At 32.9% G+C, this 18,199-nt stretch overlaps 1 protein-coding gene across 1 annotated transcript in view; it reads right to left on the reverse strand.

The window, feature by feature from the left end:
- Positions 1 to 2,659: 2,659 nt before the first annotated feature.
- Positions 2,660 to 18,199, reverse strand: part of LOC107439422 (palmitoyltransferase ZDHHC16) — a 44,783-nt gene continuing 29,243 nt past the window's right edge. The window contains exons 8-9 of the mRNA XM_016052020.4: positions 12,498 to 12,568; positions 2,660 to 3,038 (exon numbers count right to left, since the gene is read on the reverse strand). Of these exons, the coding sequence (XP_015907506.1) occupies positions 2,897 to 3,038; positions 12,498 to 12,568 (213 nt within the window). The 3' untranslated portion in view covers positions 2,660 to 2,896. The remainder of the gene's footprint in view (positions 3,039 to 12,497; positions 12,569 to 18,199) is intronic.

The following is an 18,199-nucleotide window of genomic DNA, read 5'->3' on the forward strand; positions in this document are numbered from 1 at the left end:
TTAGGTTCCCAAGATTGAAGATTCAAACAATTGTAGGCTTCATCACTGGGCACTATCATTTTAGGAAACATCTACATAGAATGGGACTTTTCGAACAAGAACCAATACGTCGGAAATGCTGTGAAGCGGTAGAATCAGCACATCACATCTTATACGAGTGTGATGCCCTCGCCCTTACGTGCCTCACTACCTTAGGCAATCCATATCCTAAAGAGCTTCACCTTAACTCCATTAAGGGACTGTCAGACTATATAAACAAAGTAGGCGACTCAAGACAATGGAACTAGGAAAAATTGGGCTCTGAGCATGGTACAAAATGCAACAAATGCAGAGGTGCCACATATCTGACAAGCTCAAGCAAGAAGAACTTCATCCTGAAACACAACATTTGAATATGCTACTTTAGAAGAAAAACTGCCACTCCCATGCAACAACATATCAGCAAACAACATATCAACAACAAGTGAAACCTTCAGAAAAAAGGGGGACTCCAATAATAGCGACGCTGGACAGGACAGCCCATTTTCCTGCTTCCTGAAGATAAGAAAAGAATTTTGAGGTGGTCTGAATATTTTGCGAGAATTACATAAATTGTTGCAGAAGCATTTTTAGCTTCAGAGTCACATATAATAGAAGCTCATTTCCACCACTTACTTTTTCTTCAAAGCGTGGTTTTCATTTAATTGTTGAAAATTTCAAGAAGAAAAGTGTTATCTATAAAATCAATGTTTGATAAAAACATTTTCCCTCCACAATAAAAAATCTAGAAGCAATTCACACAAGTTGTTTTCATGTTAAATTTTTTACATCAACCTTAAGTTTTAATGAGCATACCAATCTATCAGATCTAACGAGCATTTTGCTGTTTTCCTAGTCCCTTGTTATATACATGTCCTACTGTATTTCACCTAGATATTAATATCTTCTCATAGAGTAGACATTTGCCAAGAAAAATTGGTAACATGGCATTTATGATCCTATGTGACTGTAAAATTAAATTTAGTGGTTTTTATTGATTAATATCAAGCTGACTTTCTTTAGAATAAAAATTTATATAGAAATCGGCTTTCAGTCAGAGCTGGAACAAGGTGTGAAGAAGCATGGAAATGGTAAGTAACTAGAGATCCATCAATTATAAATTAGTCAAAATTTACCAGTTATTCAGTTCTGTTGCAACTTTTTTAAAAATATTCAAACTGTAGAATCTTAATAGTCTAGAATTTTGTTCCTTTAACAATGATAAAAAATTTTATGTTAATTACACAAACATTAAACTACCTTAAATGTTAAGTTTTTATAATGGCAAAAATAATTTTGAAAAAATTTTAAAAAACTAAATATTTTCAGATGAGTAAAATACTATTTTTATAGATTATACTACTTCAGTTCTAAACTCATTACAAAGACTTAAAATACACACTAAAAAATCTATGTCAAGTTTTGTTTTTTCTTTTCCTTAATAAACTGATACTATCAATGCTCGTTATAATTCCCCCAATGGAAATTAATGTTATAACATGAGATCACTATATTATGAGTACACAAAACTAAAGCAAATATATATTCATTACTCATAAATACTGAACTTATTTTGAGAAAAATATTCTTCCTTCAAAATGTTCTTGTTGTAAGCATATGATGTAATGCTGATTATGAGCTGTCATTTTTGCTAAATAACATACATCCTGAAAACTGCAATGCCTAAGCAAAAATATTATCAAGTAGAATGTGGCCATATGCTTTAACTACAAAATGAATCACCCATTACAACACATCACATAAAGAGTGAAACCAATTTTCAGACAAGAAAAATTTTATTGAAGAACCTTGAAACCTATGTAAAGAAAATTTACAAAGACTCCGATTTCCACACAAGAATGCAATATGCGATAATTCTCAATGATCAGAAGTAATTAATATTTCAATTGATACTGTTTTTCACTCATTCAGCCAAAAGAAACGGTGGTTTGAATCATTCCTCAGTACTTATGCCAACCATTGATTCATAGTCAATTGGAGATTGTTTTGAAAGAGCAAAAATGTTTAACAGCCATTTTTAGAAAATTAAAAAAAAAGAATTAAAAAAAAATTTTGATAACCATATTAGAATGAACAGTTCAATTTGCATCTTTTTATGAGTGTTAAAATAACATTATTTCTATTGAATGCCAAACAGGATTGGCTGTAATAATGGAAGGGTCACAGTAAGGAGAGAGATACTAAAGACTGTTTCCACAACTTTTTACTAAACTTGTTCTTGCAATCCGAGACTTGAAGCAAAACATGATAATCGAAAAAATTAGAGGAGAGTAACTTTAATTCTACTTAACACATCATTGTTGAGGGACACATTAAATTAATTACGACCAAACTTAGTATTTTTTTAGTATTTTGCAAAATCTACAATCAAAATGCTTTTTTTTTTTTTAATTTAAAAAAAATATGTGACTCAATTTTGTTGTCTTAATTTTTGAGAGTCTGGAGCTGGAACCTAAGTAGTTCACTCCTTTTAAGTTGGTCCTGCTTATGTAATTTTATATAATATAATTTTAAAGGATTTATATTTTTAAATCTTTTTAATCTTTTTTAATACATTTGTTTATTTTAAGTGGTGATAATCAAGCTTCATTATGTCAGTAAATTTAACACAACAACAATATTTAACACAACAATTAAATTGATTTTTATTTGTTCACTTCAAATATAACTTAATTTTATGTACAGTTTAGAGCATTTTTATTATCAAAAAAAGGTTAATAAAAAGATCTCTACTCCAAAACTTCTTTTTAAGCTCTATCTGTTTAAGTACTAAAATAAGTTATACAAATTTGTAAAAAAAAAATGGAAGAATTTTCAGAATGTAAATATCAAATCTGGAAGAATTTCATTGATGGAATTAAGCCATCTTTATAAAACAAGCTTCTTTATTATCATTATCAAGATAATTGAACACTGGCTGCTCACTGTTTGAAAGTTTCCACTGTATACCATTACCAGCTGGTGCAACAGTGTATGGTAAAAGTACATGCCACCAAGACCTAAAAAAAATTACCTGTCTTATAAAGTCAAAATATTTCACATTTTAGAACAATTATATAATTTGAACTTTCAGCTTAACAATTCATTATTTAATGGAATACATATTTCTGAAATGTAAAAATAACTTGACAGTATAACATATCAAAATATTTAAATCACTCTACTTAAAATTCTTTATCAAACCATTGAAACTAGGCCCGTAACCCTTGCGTAATTACCACTTTCCCTTATTATCCATTTTTCGAAGGAAAAAAAATCTGAATTTTACAAGAAAATTAATAACAAAAAAAATAAACTACAGTGAACTCTCACTTATGCACCAGTGTAAGGGGCCAAGAGAAAAAAGCGTATAAGTGAAAGAGGCACATAAGTGAAAGAGGCGCATAAGTGAAAAACTTCAAAATTCTAAAACGCAACGTAAATTTCAGTGACAATATGAATAAATATGTTTCTAAAGATTAAATGTTAATATTTATACTGTTTTGGTATTTACTATAATTATACAAAGAAAAATACCCGTGTGGTGACCGGGTGTGAAAGAATAGTCCCAATGCAGCTCATGCTTGTCGTAAAAGGCGACTAAAATGGGTACCCAGTGTCTGAGGGTATAGCCGGGCACCCTGCCTCTGGGGATTATATCAGGGGACTGGTCCTCCAGGTAGGGAGTTGGGCATAGGGTTGACACCTCTATCCTGTAAAAATTTCTTGCTGCGAAATCCTTAGAAGAAAAATCCCGGATGACTTCACGGAAACGATTTGGAAAACGAAATTTGGATTTGAGAATTGGAAGCTGAAGCGTTCTGTCTCTCTATAGAGCTAAGGTTCTGCATTTGCTGTTAGAACAGATGGAACAATACAATATTGATTTGATTGCCATTCAGGAGGTTAGATGGATTGGCAATGGAACATTGAATAAAAAGAATCATACTGTTTTTTACAGTTGTCACCCCGAAAAACACATTGAGGGCACTGGCTTTATCATAAGCAAAAGAATACGACACCTGATTTTGGAATTTGAGGCAGTCTCTCCGAGATTGTGTAGGCTCAGAATTAAGGGAAAGTTCTTTAATTTCAGTATTATCTGTTCTTATGCACCAACTGAGGATAAAACAGAAGAAGAAAAGGAAATTTTCTATGAAAAATTTAGACAAAATTTACTACAGTTGTCCAAAATATTATGTAAAAATTCTTATGGGAGATCTAAATGCTAAAGTAGATAGAGCATGGGAATTTAAATTTGTAACTGGTGGATTTAGTTTACATGATACAACCAATGATAATGGACACAAATTAATTGATTTTGCTGCTTCACATAATATGATTATAAGAAGCACGTCTTTTCCACATAAAAATATTCATAAAGCTACCTGGCGTGCCCCATGTGGCACTTATGCCAATCAAATTGATCATGTACATATTGACGCAAGACATTACTCTGACTAAATGGATGTGAGAACTTATCGTGGAGCAAATGTAGATTCAGATCACTTCTTAATTATTCCCAAAGTCAGATCAAGATTATCAAATGCAAAAAAGTTTAAGGGAGAGATTTTGAGAGAATATGACTGTGATAAACTTAAAATGAAAGGATAAGGCTTGAATATTGCGAAAAAGTAAAGGAACAGTTGAATTTAAAGAATTATGATGGTACTGTGGAAAATAAATGGAAATGTATAAAAGACAGTATCTGTAACGCTGCCAATACCGTGATTGGTAAAGTAACTAAGAAACAGGGTAAGGATTGGTATGATGTTGATTGTGCCATTGTTAATGATAAAAAGAATGTTGCATATAAACATATGATACAAGCACACACAAGAAATGGTGCAGAGGAGTACCATAGACGCAGAAAAGAGGTGAAGAAACTCTTTAGGCAAGAAAAAGGGTCTTTGATGAAGAATTGTTTAAAGACATGAACATCTAAAATCCATTAATGAATGCAGAGCATTCAATCGGAAAATCAACCGCAGTCGATTGGACTTAAAACAGACCTCTAGTCTATGCAAAAACAAATTTGGTGAAATTATTAGTGATAAACAAGACATTTTAAAAAGATGGTGTGAACATTTTAAAGAACTTCTTAATGAAAATTGTGAGGACGTTGAAATAATTGCACCTGAATTCATAAATGACATCGAAGTTGAGGCTCCAACTATTGAGGAGATCAGAGGTGCAATTAAAAACTTAAAGAATAAGAAGGCTTCGGAACATGATCTTATTTCAGCAGAACTGCTAAAAAATTCTGAACCTACCTTATTGAGAAATGTATTTGAACTTATTACTGACATCTGGCACTCTGAGATTATGCCAACGGATTGGAATATTAGCATTTTGTGCAAAATTCACAAGAAAGGTGATCCTATGACCTGTTCCAACTATCGTGGCATTAGTCTTCTTTGTATAACTTATAAAATTCTATCTAGAATTTTATGTCTCAGGCTGTTACCGTTCATTGACTCAGAAATAGGAAAATATCAATGCGGATTCCGTGATGGAAAATCAACTAAAGATCAGATATTTCGTCTCCGTCAGATTTTAGAGAAATCAATGGAATTTAACATTGAAACACATCATCTTTTTATTGATTTCAAGGCTGCTTTTGATAGTATCAATAGAAATTATCTTTTTGAAACAATGAATACTTTTAAAATACCTTCAAAACTCATTAAATTGAGAAGACTTTCTTTGAAAGATACAAAGTGTAAGATTAAGTTTCTGGGGTCTCTGTCAGAAAATCTTGACACATTCACTGTTCGACAAGGAGATTCTCTCTCCTGTCTACATTGTAATATTGCACTTGAGAGAGTTATTCGTGATTCAGGCATTAGTACCAGTGGTCACATTTTTACTAGATCAGTACAACTACTTGCATATGCTGATGATGTTGATATAATTGCTCGTTTCCTTCTTGCCCTAAAAGAGGCATTTCTTGCCCTTGAGGTGGCTACAAGGCAAATGGGCTTGGTCATAAATGTTGAGAAAACAAAATATATGTTATTCTCAAGAAACAAAGTCCCAGACCCCTATCTTGAAATAAATTCTTATAGATTTGAAACAGTGAGGAGTTTAACTTACTTAGGATCAATTATTACCATTAACAACAGAATTACTCCTGAAATAAAACACTGACTCTATTTAGTGAATAGGGCTGTCTATGGGCTGAGAAGATTTATTAAATCTAGGTTTCTTTCTAGAAAAACAAAGTTCTTAATCTACAAAACTCTTGTCCAGCCAGTCTTGACATCCGCTTCTGAAGCTTGGACAGTGACAAAATTGGAGGAAAATTGTATCGCAATATTTGAGAGAAAGATTTTGCGGGGTATACTTGGTGGTGTAAAGAAAAACAATAACTGGAGAAGGAGATTAAACTTTGAACTGTACAAGATTTATAAAGAACCTGATATTATTAAATACATAAAAATAAATAGAATGAATTGGATCGCCCACGTGATTCGAATGAGTGACGACAACACAATAAAAAAGATACTGCTTTTTAGACCCACTGGAAAAAGAAAGCGGGGAAGGCCGCGGTTGAGATGGGCTGACTCAGTGGAGTCTGATTTTCTCGCAATTAATGAAAAAAATTGGAGATCAAAGATAAATCGGAAGTCGTCATGGAGAAATTTTCAGTGGAAGGCATTGGCTCACATTGGGCTGTCTAGCCAACTATGATGATGATACAAAGAAAAAATTTATCATACCTTAAGACAATTTATTTTTTTACAAAATAATCTTAATACATGTTTGTATTTGTTTTTGCCGACGTTATTCAAAAACAGTTTTTTCCATTTCATATAAATGGGATAAGGGGGAGTTTCAGAAGCAAAATTAAATTGTAAATAGCCACGAATAGTGTCTAAAACTTTTAATACTGCTGTGTGATTTGGGGGAACTTTATCATCTCGTCAATAGTTCTTCACAAAAAATTTGAGTTTTATGGGAGGGGGTGAAACATCACATGATAAATTTCTAAGAAAAGTACTTGATGTCATAATATGCTGCACAATAAGTTGTTCAATTACTACTGTCACTAAACAGATCACCTCCATTTATTTACTAATAATGTCCATCTGACTTCAAGTAAGTGATCACGGTCTCTTTTATCTTTCGTATTCTAGGTGTTTTTTTTTCTAGAAAGCAGCATGGGAGTAAAACTAACCTCTGGACAAGAGGAATGGTCATTTTCTAAAAGATGAATGGGCCTTCATTGCTGTTGGAGTAACAGATAAGACACCCTACTCAAATTTCTAGAAAGAATGTCTTTCCAAAAATAGCAAAAATGAAAAGGTCACAGGGGCAAGCAAATTCAATAGGATCTAACAACATATATTTATTTTTATCTGTAACAAGGATTGCTTATTTGCTTCATTTTTAATTTTAAAAAAAAAAAATTTTAAAAAAAGAAAAAATATTTAAAGGATTAAAAAATTAAAATGTTAGCCTAAAATTTCGGCGCATGTTTGAAAAATTTCTTTTTAGAGCGACGCTTAAACGAAGGATGTTTATCATTATTTTCCTATCTAATGTACTGGGACCTATGAAAATCGTAGTATAAATTAAAAAGGTGCATAAAAGAGGTGGTGCATAAGTGAGAGGTCACTGTATCTTAATTTTGGACTCTTCAATGGTTACATTTTTTTAAAAAAAGAACTTTAAAAGTTTTCTTGAACACAGGAAGAAAAGAATAGCTTAAAAAAATAATTTTATAATTATGTTTTTTTCTTGTTTTTATTTAATTATTATTATTATTTTTTTTTTTTTTTTTTTTGAAATGAGAAATTTAATAGCAAAATATAAGGAGAAGTTTAAGATCGCATTTATATTCCTCTTAACCTTAACCTCTTAACCAAGAGTTTGGGTCTCAGAAAGTACTGAAGGCTAAATATTTTTTATTTGTGTTTAGATGTAAAACTGTACAACACCAGGTTATATTTATCCTCTAGGCCTGACTCAGACTAAACTAAAAATAAACTATACTATGAGCCAAGATACTTGCAAATATTTCCTAGATTCATATTTTAAATAAGTTACAAAATATAGCAGTAAGGAAAATTTTTCTGGAAAAAGCAGAAAATATTCGCTAATTCAATAGAGAAGGGGAAAAAATAGCTAGGTTTTTGCTTTACTCTTAATTTGCTCTAAAATAATTTATATGCTTATCTATGCTGATAAATTCAGTTTAAATTGTTCACATTTGTCAGTTGAGCTAGACTTATTTTCTTCATGTTTACCAAGTTATCAGAAACAGTTTTAAAGTGCATATTCTCTATCATTATTATACCAGAAAAAACTTACTAACTGATTGGAGAAAAATAATTTTTGGGGGGAGAAGGAGGTAGAAATGAAATTTTAATCAGTAATAAACAAAATGGGCATGCCCAATTGTGTCCTTTTCTTTGGTCAGAAAAGTTTAACTTCATTACAGGGAAGCTACTCGCAAAATATCAAATTGTCTCACCAGAAATTGCATTTTGTCTCAGTTAAAATCTCTTTTTGGCTCAGTTTGTCTCAGCTAAAATTATTTTTTTCACTCAGTTTATCTCAGCTAAAATGATTATTAATCAGTTTGATAACAATATAAAGATAATTTTCAGGATCCATAAAACCATTAATAGCATACTAGGAGTACTACAATTATACATACATTCACTATTGCTAGGATTTTAAAAAACCTGCATATGATTGATTATAAGAGTCCACAAAATTGTTTTATGGACTCTGTTGTTTTCATATATATTGCATTTATCATTTATGCCAATGAATAGTATCTGTTCCAGAATTTTACAAAGTAAATTTTAACTTTCTTATTTTTTAAAATATAATGGTGTTAACTTTCTAAAAAGAAATATCTATTTAGTTTCAGTAATTCAAAAGGGAAAATACCCATTTTATTTTGAGCTCAAATTTCATCTCAAAATATATAACTATTCAGTTACAATGAAAGGTCTACAGATTTCAATAATTAAAAGAGAAATTCAGTAATTAAATAATGAGAGTTTAAGAAAATGCAAATAACACAAAAAAAAACACTCTTTGATAGAATTCAGGAGGTGCAGTGAAATTTTGAAATATTTTAGGTAGGAATTTTTCAAGAAAATTTTAGGGAGCACTTAATAGCCAAAAATTAGCATATATACATTTTTATATCAAAACAGAAATATTTAAAAACTATTATAAACAATTTAAAAAGACACATATAAATATAATTTTCTTTCTAAAATGACTTGCATCCTTTATTAAGTATAAAAGTAAACTTTTTAGTTTATTGGCATTGACTAGTAGATTGTACTTTCTTGCATTCACAAGATTAGTTAGTTGACTATGTTCTTTTAATTTGTATAGCTAAATATACAATCATAAAATGTGATTATGAATGCACTTAGTAATTGTTTAAATGCAACAACTGTAGAAAAATATATCACATCTTTACAGTAACTAATTCAAGAAAAAACTTAATTCTACTTCTTTCTAGAATCGTGAAACTGGATTTTAAAATTGCGTGAATATGAATTGCGATTTTGGGTTTTAAAATCGCGTGAATATGAATCGCGATATTGAATTACAAAATCGTGTGAATATGAATCACGATATTGGATTTTAAAATAGCGTGAATATGAATCGCGATTTTGGATTTTAAAATCGCGTGAATATGAATCGCGATATTGGATTTCAAAATCGCGTGAATATGAATCACGATATTGGATTTTAAAATCGAGTGAACATGAATCGCGATTTTTGATTTTAAAATCAAGTGAATATGAATCACGATATCGGATTTTAAAATCACGTGAATATGAATCGTGCGGTTGGATTTTAAAATCGCGTGAATATGAATCGCGATTTTGGATTATAAAATCATGTGAATATGAATCACGCTGTTGGATTTTAAAAACACGAAAATACAAATCACGATATTGGATTTTAAAATCGCGTGAATATGAATCGCGATTTTGGATTTTAAAATCGCGTGAATATGAATCGCGATATTGGATTTTAAAATCGCGTGAATATGAATCGCGATATTGGATTTTAAAATCGCGTGAATATGAATCGCGATATTGGATTTTAAAATCGCGTGAATATGAATCGCGATATTGGATTTTAAAATCGCGTGAATATGAATCGCGATATTGGATTTTAAAATCGCGTGAATATGAATCGCGATATTGGATTTTAAAATCGCGTGAATATGAATCGCGATATTGGATTTTAAAATCGCGTGAATATGAATCGCGATATTGGATTTTAAAATCGCGTGAATATGAATCGCGATATTGGATTTTAAAATCGCGTGAATATGAATCGCGATATTGGATTTTAAAATCGCGTGAATATGAATCGCGATATTGGATTTTAAAATCGCGTGAATATGAATCGCGATATTGGATTTTAAAATCGCGTGAATATGAATCGCGATATTGGATTTTAAAATCGCGTGAATATGAATCGCGATATTGGATTTTAAAATCGCGTGAATATGAATCGCGATATTGGATTTTAAAATCGCGTGAATATGAATCACGATTTTGAATTTTAAAATCACGTGAATAAGAATAGCGCTGTTGGATTTTAAAAACGCGAAAATACAAATAGCGATATTGAATTTTTAAATTGCGTAAATAAGAATCACGATGAATAATTTTTAGATCACGTGAATACGAATCGCAATGAGTAATTTTTAAATAGCGTACAAATACGAAAAACGAGATCTGATATTACAACTGCGTGATAACGAATCGCAATATTAAATTTAAAAATGCGTGAATACGAATCGCGACGTTGGATTTTAAACTCGCGAGAATACAGATCGCGATATTGAATTTTTAAATTGAGTGAATAGGAATTGCTAGTACGATTTGTAATCAGCGTAAAAAAAAATCGCAACACATAAGTTTTAAATCAGTTAAATACGAAAATCGATGATTGATATTAAAATCGCCTGATTAAAAATCGCGATTTTAGCATTTCCCAGGGTAGTTCCTAATATTTAAAATTCCGAAAATCTGCCAAACGAAAAAAAAAATCAAATATCGGTGGTCGAAACGAAACGCTTAGACTCCTTTCCACTCTATAGCGGAAGTCGCGGGAATCCGACTATCGTTCCGGCGGCTTGGGTTTCTCTAATTGGACTCCCTAAAAATTTTAGTTTTTGGAACATGGTCGAAAATTTTAAAAATTGGGTGAAAAAAGCGGATTTCTGCTTTTTCGTGGAAGTCTTTCATCCCGTGGAGACGTGAACGGCAAAATGATCTCCAATGACTCACGGCGATGCGGATTAATATTTGAAAATGAATTCAGGTTTGCCAAATTTTGGACGTTTTGTCTCAGAATGGCGCAGCTTTGGCAGAAACTGAGCTGAATGTCGCAAAATGGCGCAGTTATGCCGTTTTTTCTCAGTTTGTCGCAAATGACGCAAGCGTAGCATCCCTGTCATTATCTTAAAATGAAATTGAACATTTGAAAGCAATATTTTTGCAATGTTATCACTGCTGTACACTTCTACAAAAAAAATTGCTAATAATTCAAAATTTAACAGCTATCTGGCCTGCCAGAACTAATTTCTTATCTCATAGAGGCATATCATCATCAATCAATCTTATCTTTCTCCCTCTTTCCATGTAAAAGATTATAAAAATTGCATACAACATTAAATATGGAACACAATTTAAAAACCATAATTATCATTTTCCATCTAGCTTTCCATCCCGAAGAAAGTAAAAGAGCTTTCTTGTACCATAAATACATTGATTGCAGTTAAATATGATTTAAAATTACATTAAAATATTCTGCGCATTTTGGTAACAAAATTGGTTTCATTTCTTTAGGGATAAAATTTATTTTAAAACTAAAGTTAAATAGGTAATAAGATTAAAAAAAAAGTTTAAAAAAACTTTAATTTAAACATTTTAAATTTATGTCTTTAAGTTTTATGCTGATGTATTTTATTGTCTTATGTTTTTTATTGCTTTATCTGATTCTTACTTATTAAATTTATATTGTTATGACTTGACTTCTTGTCAAGCAAAATCTGGCCCTACACTTTAGTACATTTATTTTTTCTTCACCTGCAAAATTTTTAAAATTGTCCAAATTTTCTTTTCATTTTTTAAAATTTCTTTTTTTTTAAAAATAAGCTCATATAACAGATTGATCTATTAGTTGATAGTCCAATTTTGTATTTTTAAAGTAATGTTTAACCTTTTCTTTTCACAACACACTATGAAAATTAATAACATGTTAATGTAAAAAGTGAAGAACAAAGACACAAATATTATATAATTGCTTATTAATGACATTACAATTTTTTTAATATTTCTTAACAAAAGTATTTTATGTTCAAGTCAAGAAATAAATTTAGATTTATAAGAAATTTTATGGCAATATTTAATTCAAAAAAAAAACAAAAAAAAAAAACAGACAAGGATAACCTAATTAGAACCATTCGTTTTAAAACTCACCCCAGATAATCAATTCGTAAAAAAATCTTCCAATTATTAATGGCACCAAAATCAAAAGGATTCTCATATATCTATGAAGAACAAGAATAAACAAATAAATTAGACAAAAATAATTACTGTAATGAAGATCTAATTAACAAAGAAAATCATAAAAAAAAAATTAAAAAATGATACAAAATATTCTTATAACTATTTAAACGAGAATTGTAGGACATATGAAATTAAAAACAAAAGATATGTAGAACAGAGTAAGGAAATCTGAAAGGCTGAGTCAAGTACTCTGTGATCTTTTATACACTAACATATCTTTTAAAAAACAGGCTGCATTAAAAATATTTGTATAAAAATTTAAAAGAAAAGTTGGCTCAACTATATACCCATGTAAAAATCATGGAATATTACAGACAGAATTATACATAGGAGGAATAACGTTTTCATTATAACTAAAATAATTTTTATACTCACAAAAATACTATTTCATTTAGTTTAGAATTGCTAGTAAAAGAAGAAGTTTATGTTAATTTTGTATCGACTTTTTAGCATTGTTTGTTTGGGCTTAAAATAATTTTGTAAGGCAAATGCTTAGAGATAAAATGTAACATACATTTTAATTTCTAGAATTTTTTTTATCTTTTTCCTATTTTGGAAGGGAAAAAAGTATTTCTGATGATTTTTCAATATCTTTAAACCATTGCAAAATTTTGAAAATAGTTTGTAAGTCTCTCTTTAATAGAAAAACTTGATTTTTAAGTACAGTAGAGCACCACTTATCACCAATCTGGACCAAAGTTGATCTGATTAACAAAATCTTTGTATAATCCAGAACATACTTTGTAACAATATTCTTGAGCATAATTTATAACAATAATTAATTTGTAACAATTTATAGCCAATGCATAGATTCCATCAAATATAAAAAGTTTTTTTATTTTTAATACCTTGCTTTATTTACAGTAGGGAGCAAAAGTTATGAAACGATACATTTTTCTGTTCAAACTTTTTCAGTAAGCAAAATTTCATAGTTAGGTAAAATAGTAATTTGTAGTTTTAGTCATCCTACATGGAGTGCAACTAATAAGAAAGAGAAAAAAATTAAAAGTTTAAGAAAGAGAAAGAGAAAAGTCTGCAATCTCCACCAAATTTGGAATTCCAAAATCTAAGAAGTAAGTAAATTCTTAAATTCTAATTCTAAATAGTAAAGAAATGGTAGTATGAAAAAATAAAACCCAAACAAGAACGCTAATCAAAAAAAGTCAGAAAAGGTTAAAATATAAAAGTATATTATCTTAAAACTCTTCCTTCCTGCTGTACATTTTTATTTTGTTTTGAATACATTTCATGACTTATTTTTAATTGAAATGTCAGCCACCATTGTCATACTGAACTGTGAAGAATAAGCATAATTAACTTATCTGCCTTTTATTTAAAATCCTGGATCGCACAATACTTCCTCTGTGATAAGATTATTTACTCACATAATCATCCTAAATTAAAATTATCGACTTCAATTTTACCGCTGATCCAACCTCTTTGAAATTGCCAACACATATAATCATATTCCTGAACAATATCAATATATTATTGCTTCCTATGGTCTTTTAAATGAAATGAACATAATGAGAAAAATTTAATAAAATGTCAATGCAAAAAGGGAGCATTGTATAAAAAATTTCAGAAAATGGAAAATCAAAACAAAAACTAACAATTTTAAACTTTAATTTATTAAGCTAAAACGAAAATTTCCAGCACTGAAGAAATTTATTTTACTGATGAAGACTTTACCACTCAAAAATCAAGAAAGTATTGTTACCTTAAACTTTTTAATATAAATATTATATTAAAGCTTCATCATAAAATATTACATAAATTTTTTGTTCTTGTAATAAAATAATTTTAAAAAATGCAAAAATTAGATTTTTTTAATGGCAATATGAACCGAGCTGAAGGTTCCTAAAACCATTCAAATGGCCCTAGAGCAGACACATGCAGTGAATATTTTCTTTGACACATAATTTTTTTAAAATCAAATTTTTGTCCTTTCAATCACGATTTAAGTAAGTGAAAAAATCTTCAAGAGAGAACTTCATAGAATAAAACAAAAATTCTTCAGTTTTACTTTATTTGCCTCCATAAGAATCTTTTTTTATGCCTACTTTATATTTTTCTTTTAAAATTTATAACAATAAAAAGTAAAAAATTCAAGAAAACAATTTAATAAATATTTTAATCGTGTTGAATCTGGAAACGAAGGTTTGAAGGCACATTTGGAATCAGGAGGATATACTTTTAACAGCTGCTACGACGCCAACATACATTGTATCACTTTTTGTTATTGCTACTTATTCTGCCAAGCTTGAACCTGTGTGCAATCAGCTGCAAAAAGTAAACACAAATCTAAAAGAAGTAACTGATTACGTAGTCAAATTGATAGATGTGCTGCAAATTCATCGAAACAATGCTTCTGAAGAGTTTACTACAATTTTCACGAAAGCAGAACACATTTGCGAAGAATTAGGCATTGAAATGAATTAACCTTGAGTGGCATCTAGACAAGCTAATAGATTGAACGTGCCTGCTGAAACCGCAGAAGAATTTTTCAGGAGGTCAATCTTTATACCTTATTTGGGCTCCATTATATCTTTGTTGAAAGACTGTTTTTCTTCTACACAAAGAAAAACATTTTCACTCCTTAGGCTTCACCCAAATGCGATGAACAAACTGGACAAAGAGCCATATCTTGAAGTTTTAGAAGATATATATACTACATAAGAAAAGAATCAAAGATGACTCAGAATTCATTGAAAAAGTTATAAACAGATTTGGACAACTAACAAGATAATTATAATTTTTGTTTGATTAAACAGTTTTTTTAATTGTTATGTATCAATAATTGCTTGGGGGGAAAGCCTGCCGCCTCCACGTGGTGCCCCCTGGATACCCCTCACTGGGTAACTAAATGGCAGGCAAACATACATGATGAGTGAACGAAAAGCCTTTGATACTGCATCATCCGTCCCGCCGGTCAATAAGGGATGCATTCGGGAATTAGGCAGAGGTTCCTGTTCGAAAAGTTTTATTAAGTCTCCAGTAGCATATGGTAAGCCCTCGGGTGAGCCCAGTGCTAATACCGCTGCTTTGCAGTCTGCTTTGGAAGCTGGTGAGGCATCCAAAGGTGCAGGCCCTTCCTCTGCAGGAGTCTCTGGTCCCCAGAGGCACTCAGGGGACAGTGCGTCTGGTACCATTGAATTGCCCAAGAGCCGGAAAAAGAAGTTAAGGAAAATGAGGGCCATGGCGGCGTGTGGAGGAGTTAAGAGACATAGGTCTTCTGGCGCAACTCCATCTCCCAATGCGCTAATCCAAAAAGAAAAGAAGCCCAGGGAAGATATTGTTCCTGGGAGGAAAGCCCAATCCAGTGGAGTGGTTCCCCCCATTGGGGATAGCTGAGCTGGAGAGGGGGATTCAACCGGGGGCCTCCAATCTGGTGTCTCTTTTGCATGTGCAACTGAGTCTACCAAGATCCCTATAGTCCTGGAGGACTTTCCTCCGGACAAGCTTTCTCTGGAAGACTCTAATAACATCTTAAGGGAAATCTTAGAGCGGACTGACGCCATTCCTGGTGGTGAAAGACTGCCCGAGATTTACAGCAACCACCTCCAAAGTGGAGCGCTGGTATTACAATGCAATGAGTTTACTGTAGGGTGGATAAAAGGCCACTTCAACAACAAAGCCTTGGGTAACCTCATGCTCAAGGTCATAGGTGCAAACGAGCCACCCAAGTCCGTGAAGATTGCTTTTAAAACCAAAGAGCAATTCTCCAATCAGAGCACCGTTTTATGGCGTCTTCAGAGACTAAACCCAGGGTTGAAGTCTATGGGGTGGAGGGTTCTGCAAAGTGCTGAGGGACCAGGCACCTCTAGATGGATCTTTGAGGTAGAGCCTGAAGACGCTGATGCAATTGCGAGAGCAAATTTTTGTGCACTAACTGGAGTGGATCTTGGTGTCTTTAAGATTATCCACAATCCTAACAGGAAAAAACCAGTTGAGGCTCCAACAACATCGGACCTCTCTGTAGAACCTGATGTTCAAGAGGACATGGAACAGGAGAATGAACCTTGGCCGGCCAATTCCCCCGATTCCAAGGTAAGTTCAATTGGGGCTCTTGATTTTTCAGAGCTTGGGTTGGACTCGGGGTCAGATGTAACATTACAACCTGACTCACCAGCTTCTATGCTTGGTATTGATGAAGCAATAGAGCTGTTAAAAGAAGATTTTTCTTCTAAAGATGATCAGGATAGATAGGAGTCATTCTGGTATCACTCATACTGCTAACCAATGGCTACAATCAAGGTTGGTCAAATTAATCTCCATCATAGCATTGCTGCCTCAAGCCTTATGGCCAAAAGGTTGAATGATGGAGAACTAGATATTGCTCTTATACAAGAGCCTTGGACCCGCAAGGGTAGAATAATGGGTCTCAATGTTAAAGGTTTTAAGGGGGTAATGCCTGCCGCCTCCACGTGGTGCCCCCTGGATACCCCTCACTGGGTAACTAAATGGCAGGCAAACATCATGATGAGCGAACGAAAAACCTTGGATACGGCATCATCCGTCGCGCCGGTTAACAAGGGATGCATTCAGGAATTAGGCAGAGGTTCCTGTTCGAAAAGTGTAATACAGTCTCCAGTAGCATATGGTAAGCCCTCGGGTGAGCCCAGTGCTAATACCGCTGCTTTGCAGTCTGCTTCGGATGCTGGTGAGGCGTCCAAAAGTTCAGGCCCTTCCTCTGTAGAAGTCTCTGGTCCCCAGAGGCACTCGGGGGACAGTGTGTCTGGTACCATTGGACTGTCCAAGAGCCAGAAGAAGAAGTTAAGAAAAATGAGGGCCATTGCGGCGAGTGGAGGAGCTAAGAGACCAAGGTCTTCTGATGCAACAACCTCTCCCAATGCGCCAACCCAAATTGGAAAGAAGCCCAGGGAGGATGTTGTTCCTGGGAGGAAAGCCCAATCCAGCGGAGTGGTTCCCCCTAGTGGGGATAGCCGAGCTGGAGAGGGGGATCCAACCGGGGGCCTCCAATCTGGGGTCTCTTTTGCCTGTGCAACTGGGTCTACCAAGATTGCTATAGTCCTGGAGGATTTTCCTCCGGACAAGCTTTCTCTGGAAAACTCAAATAACATCTTGAAGGAAATCTTGGAGCAGACTGACGCCATTCCTGGTGGCGAAAGAATGCCCGAGATCTATAATAACCACCTCCAAAGAGGAGCGCTGGTAATTCAGTGTAATGACTTTACTGTTGGGTGGATTAAAGACCACTTTAACAACAAAGCCTTGGGTAACATTAAGCTCAAGGTCATAGGGGCAAACGAGCTTCCCAAGCCCGTGAAGGTTGCCTTTAAAACTAAGGAGCAATTCTCTGAGCAGAGCACCTTTTTATGGCGTCTTCAGAGACTAAACCCAGGGTTGAAGTCGATGGGGTGGAGGGTTCTGCAAAGTGCTGTGGGACCTGGCACCTCTAGATGGATCTTTGAGGTGGAGCCTGAAGACGCTGAAGCAATTGCAAGGGCTAACTTTTGCGCACTGACTGGAGTGGATCGTGGAGTTTTTAAAATTATCCACGATCCTAACAGGAAAAAAGCAGTTGAGGCTCCAACAACATCGGACCTCCCTGTAGAACCTGATGTCCAAGAGGACATGGAACAGGAGGA

Source organism: Parasteatoda tepidariorum, chromosome X1 (genome assembly GCF_043381705.1).
Source record: "Parasteatoda tepidariorum isolate YZ-2023 chromosome X1, CAS_Ptep_4.0, whole genome shotgun sequence".
Lineage (NCBI taxonomy): Eukaryota > Metazoa > Arthropoda > Arachnida > Araneae > Theridiidae > Parasteatoda > Parasteatoda tepidariorum.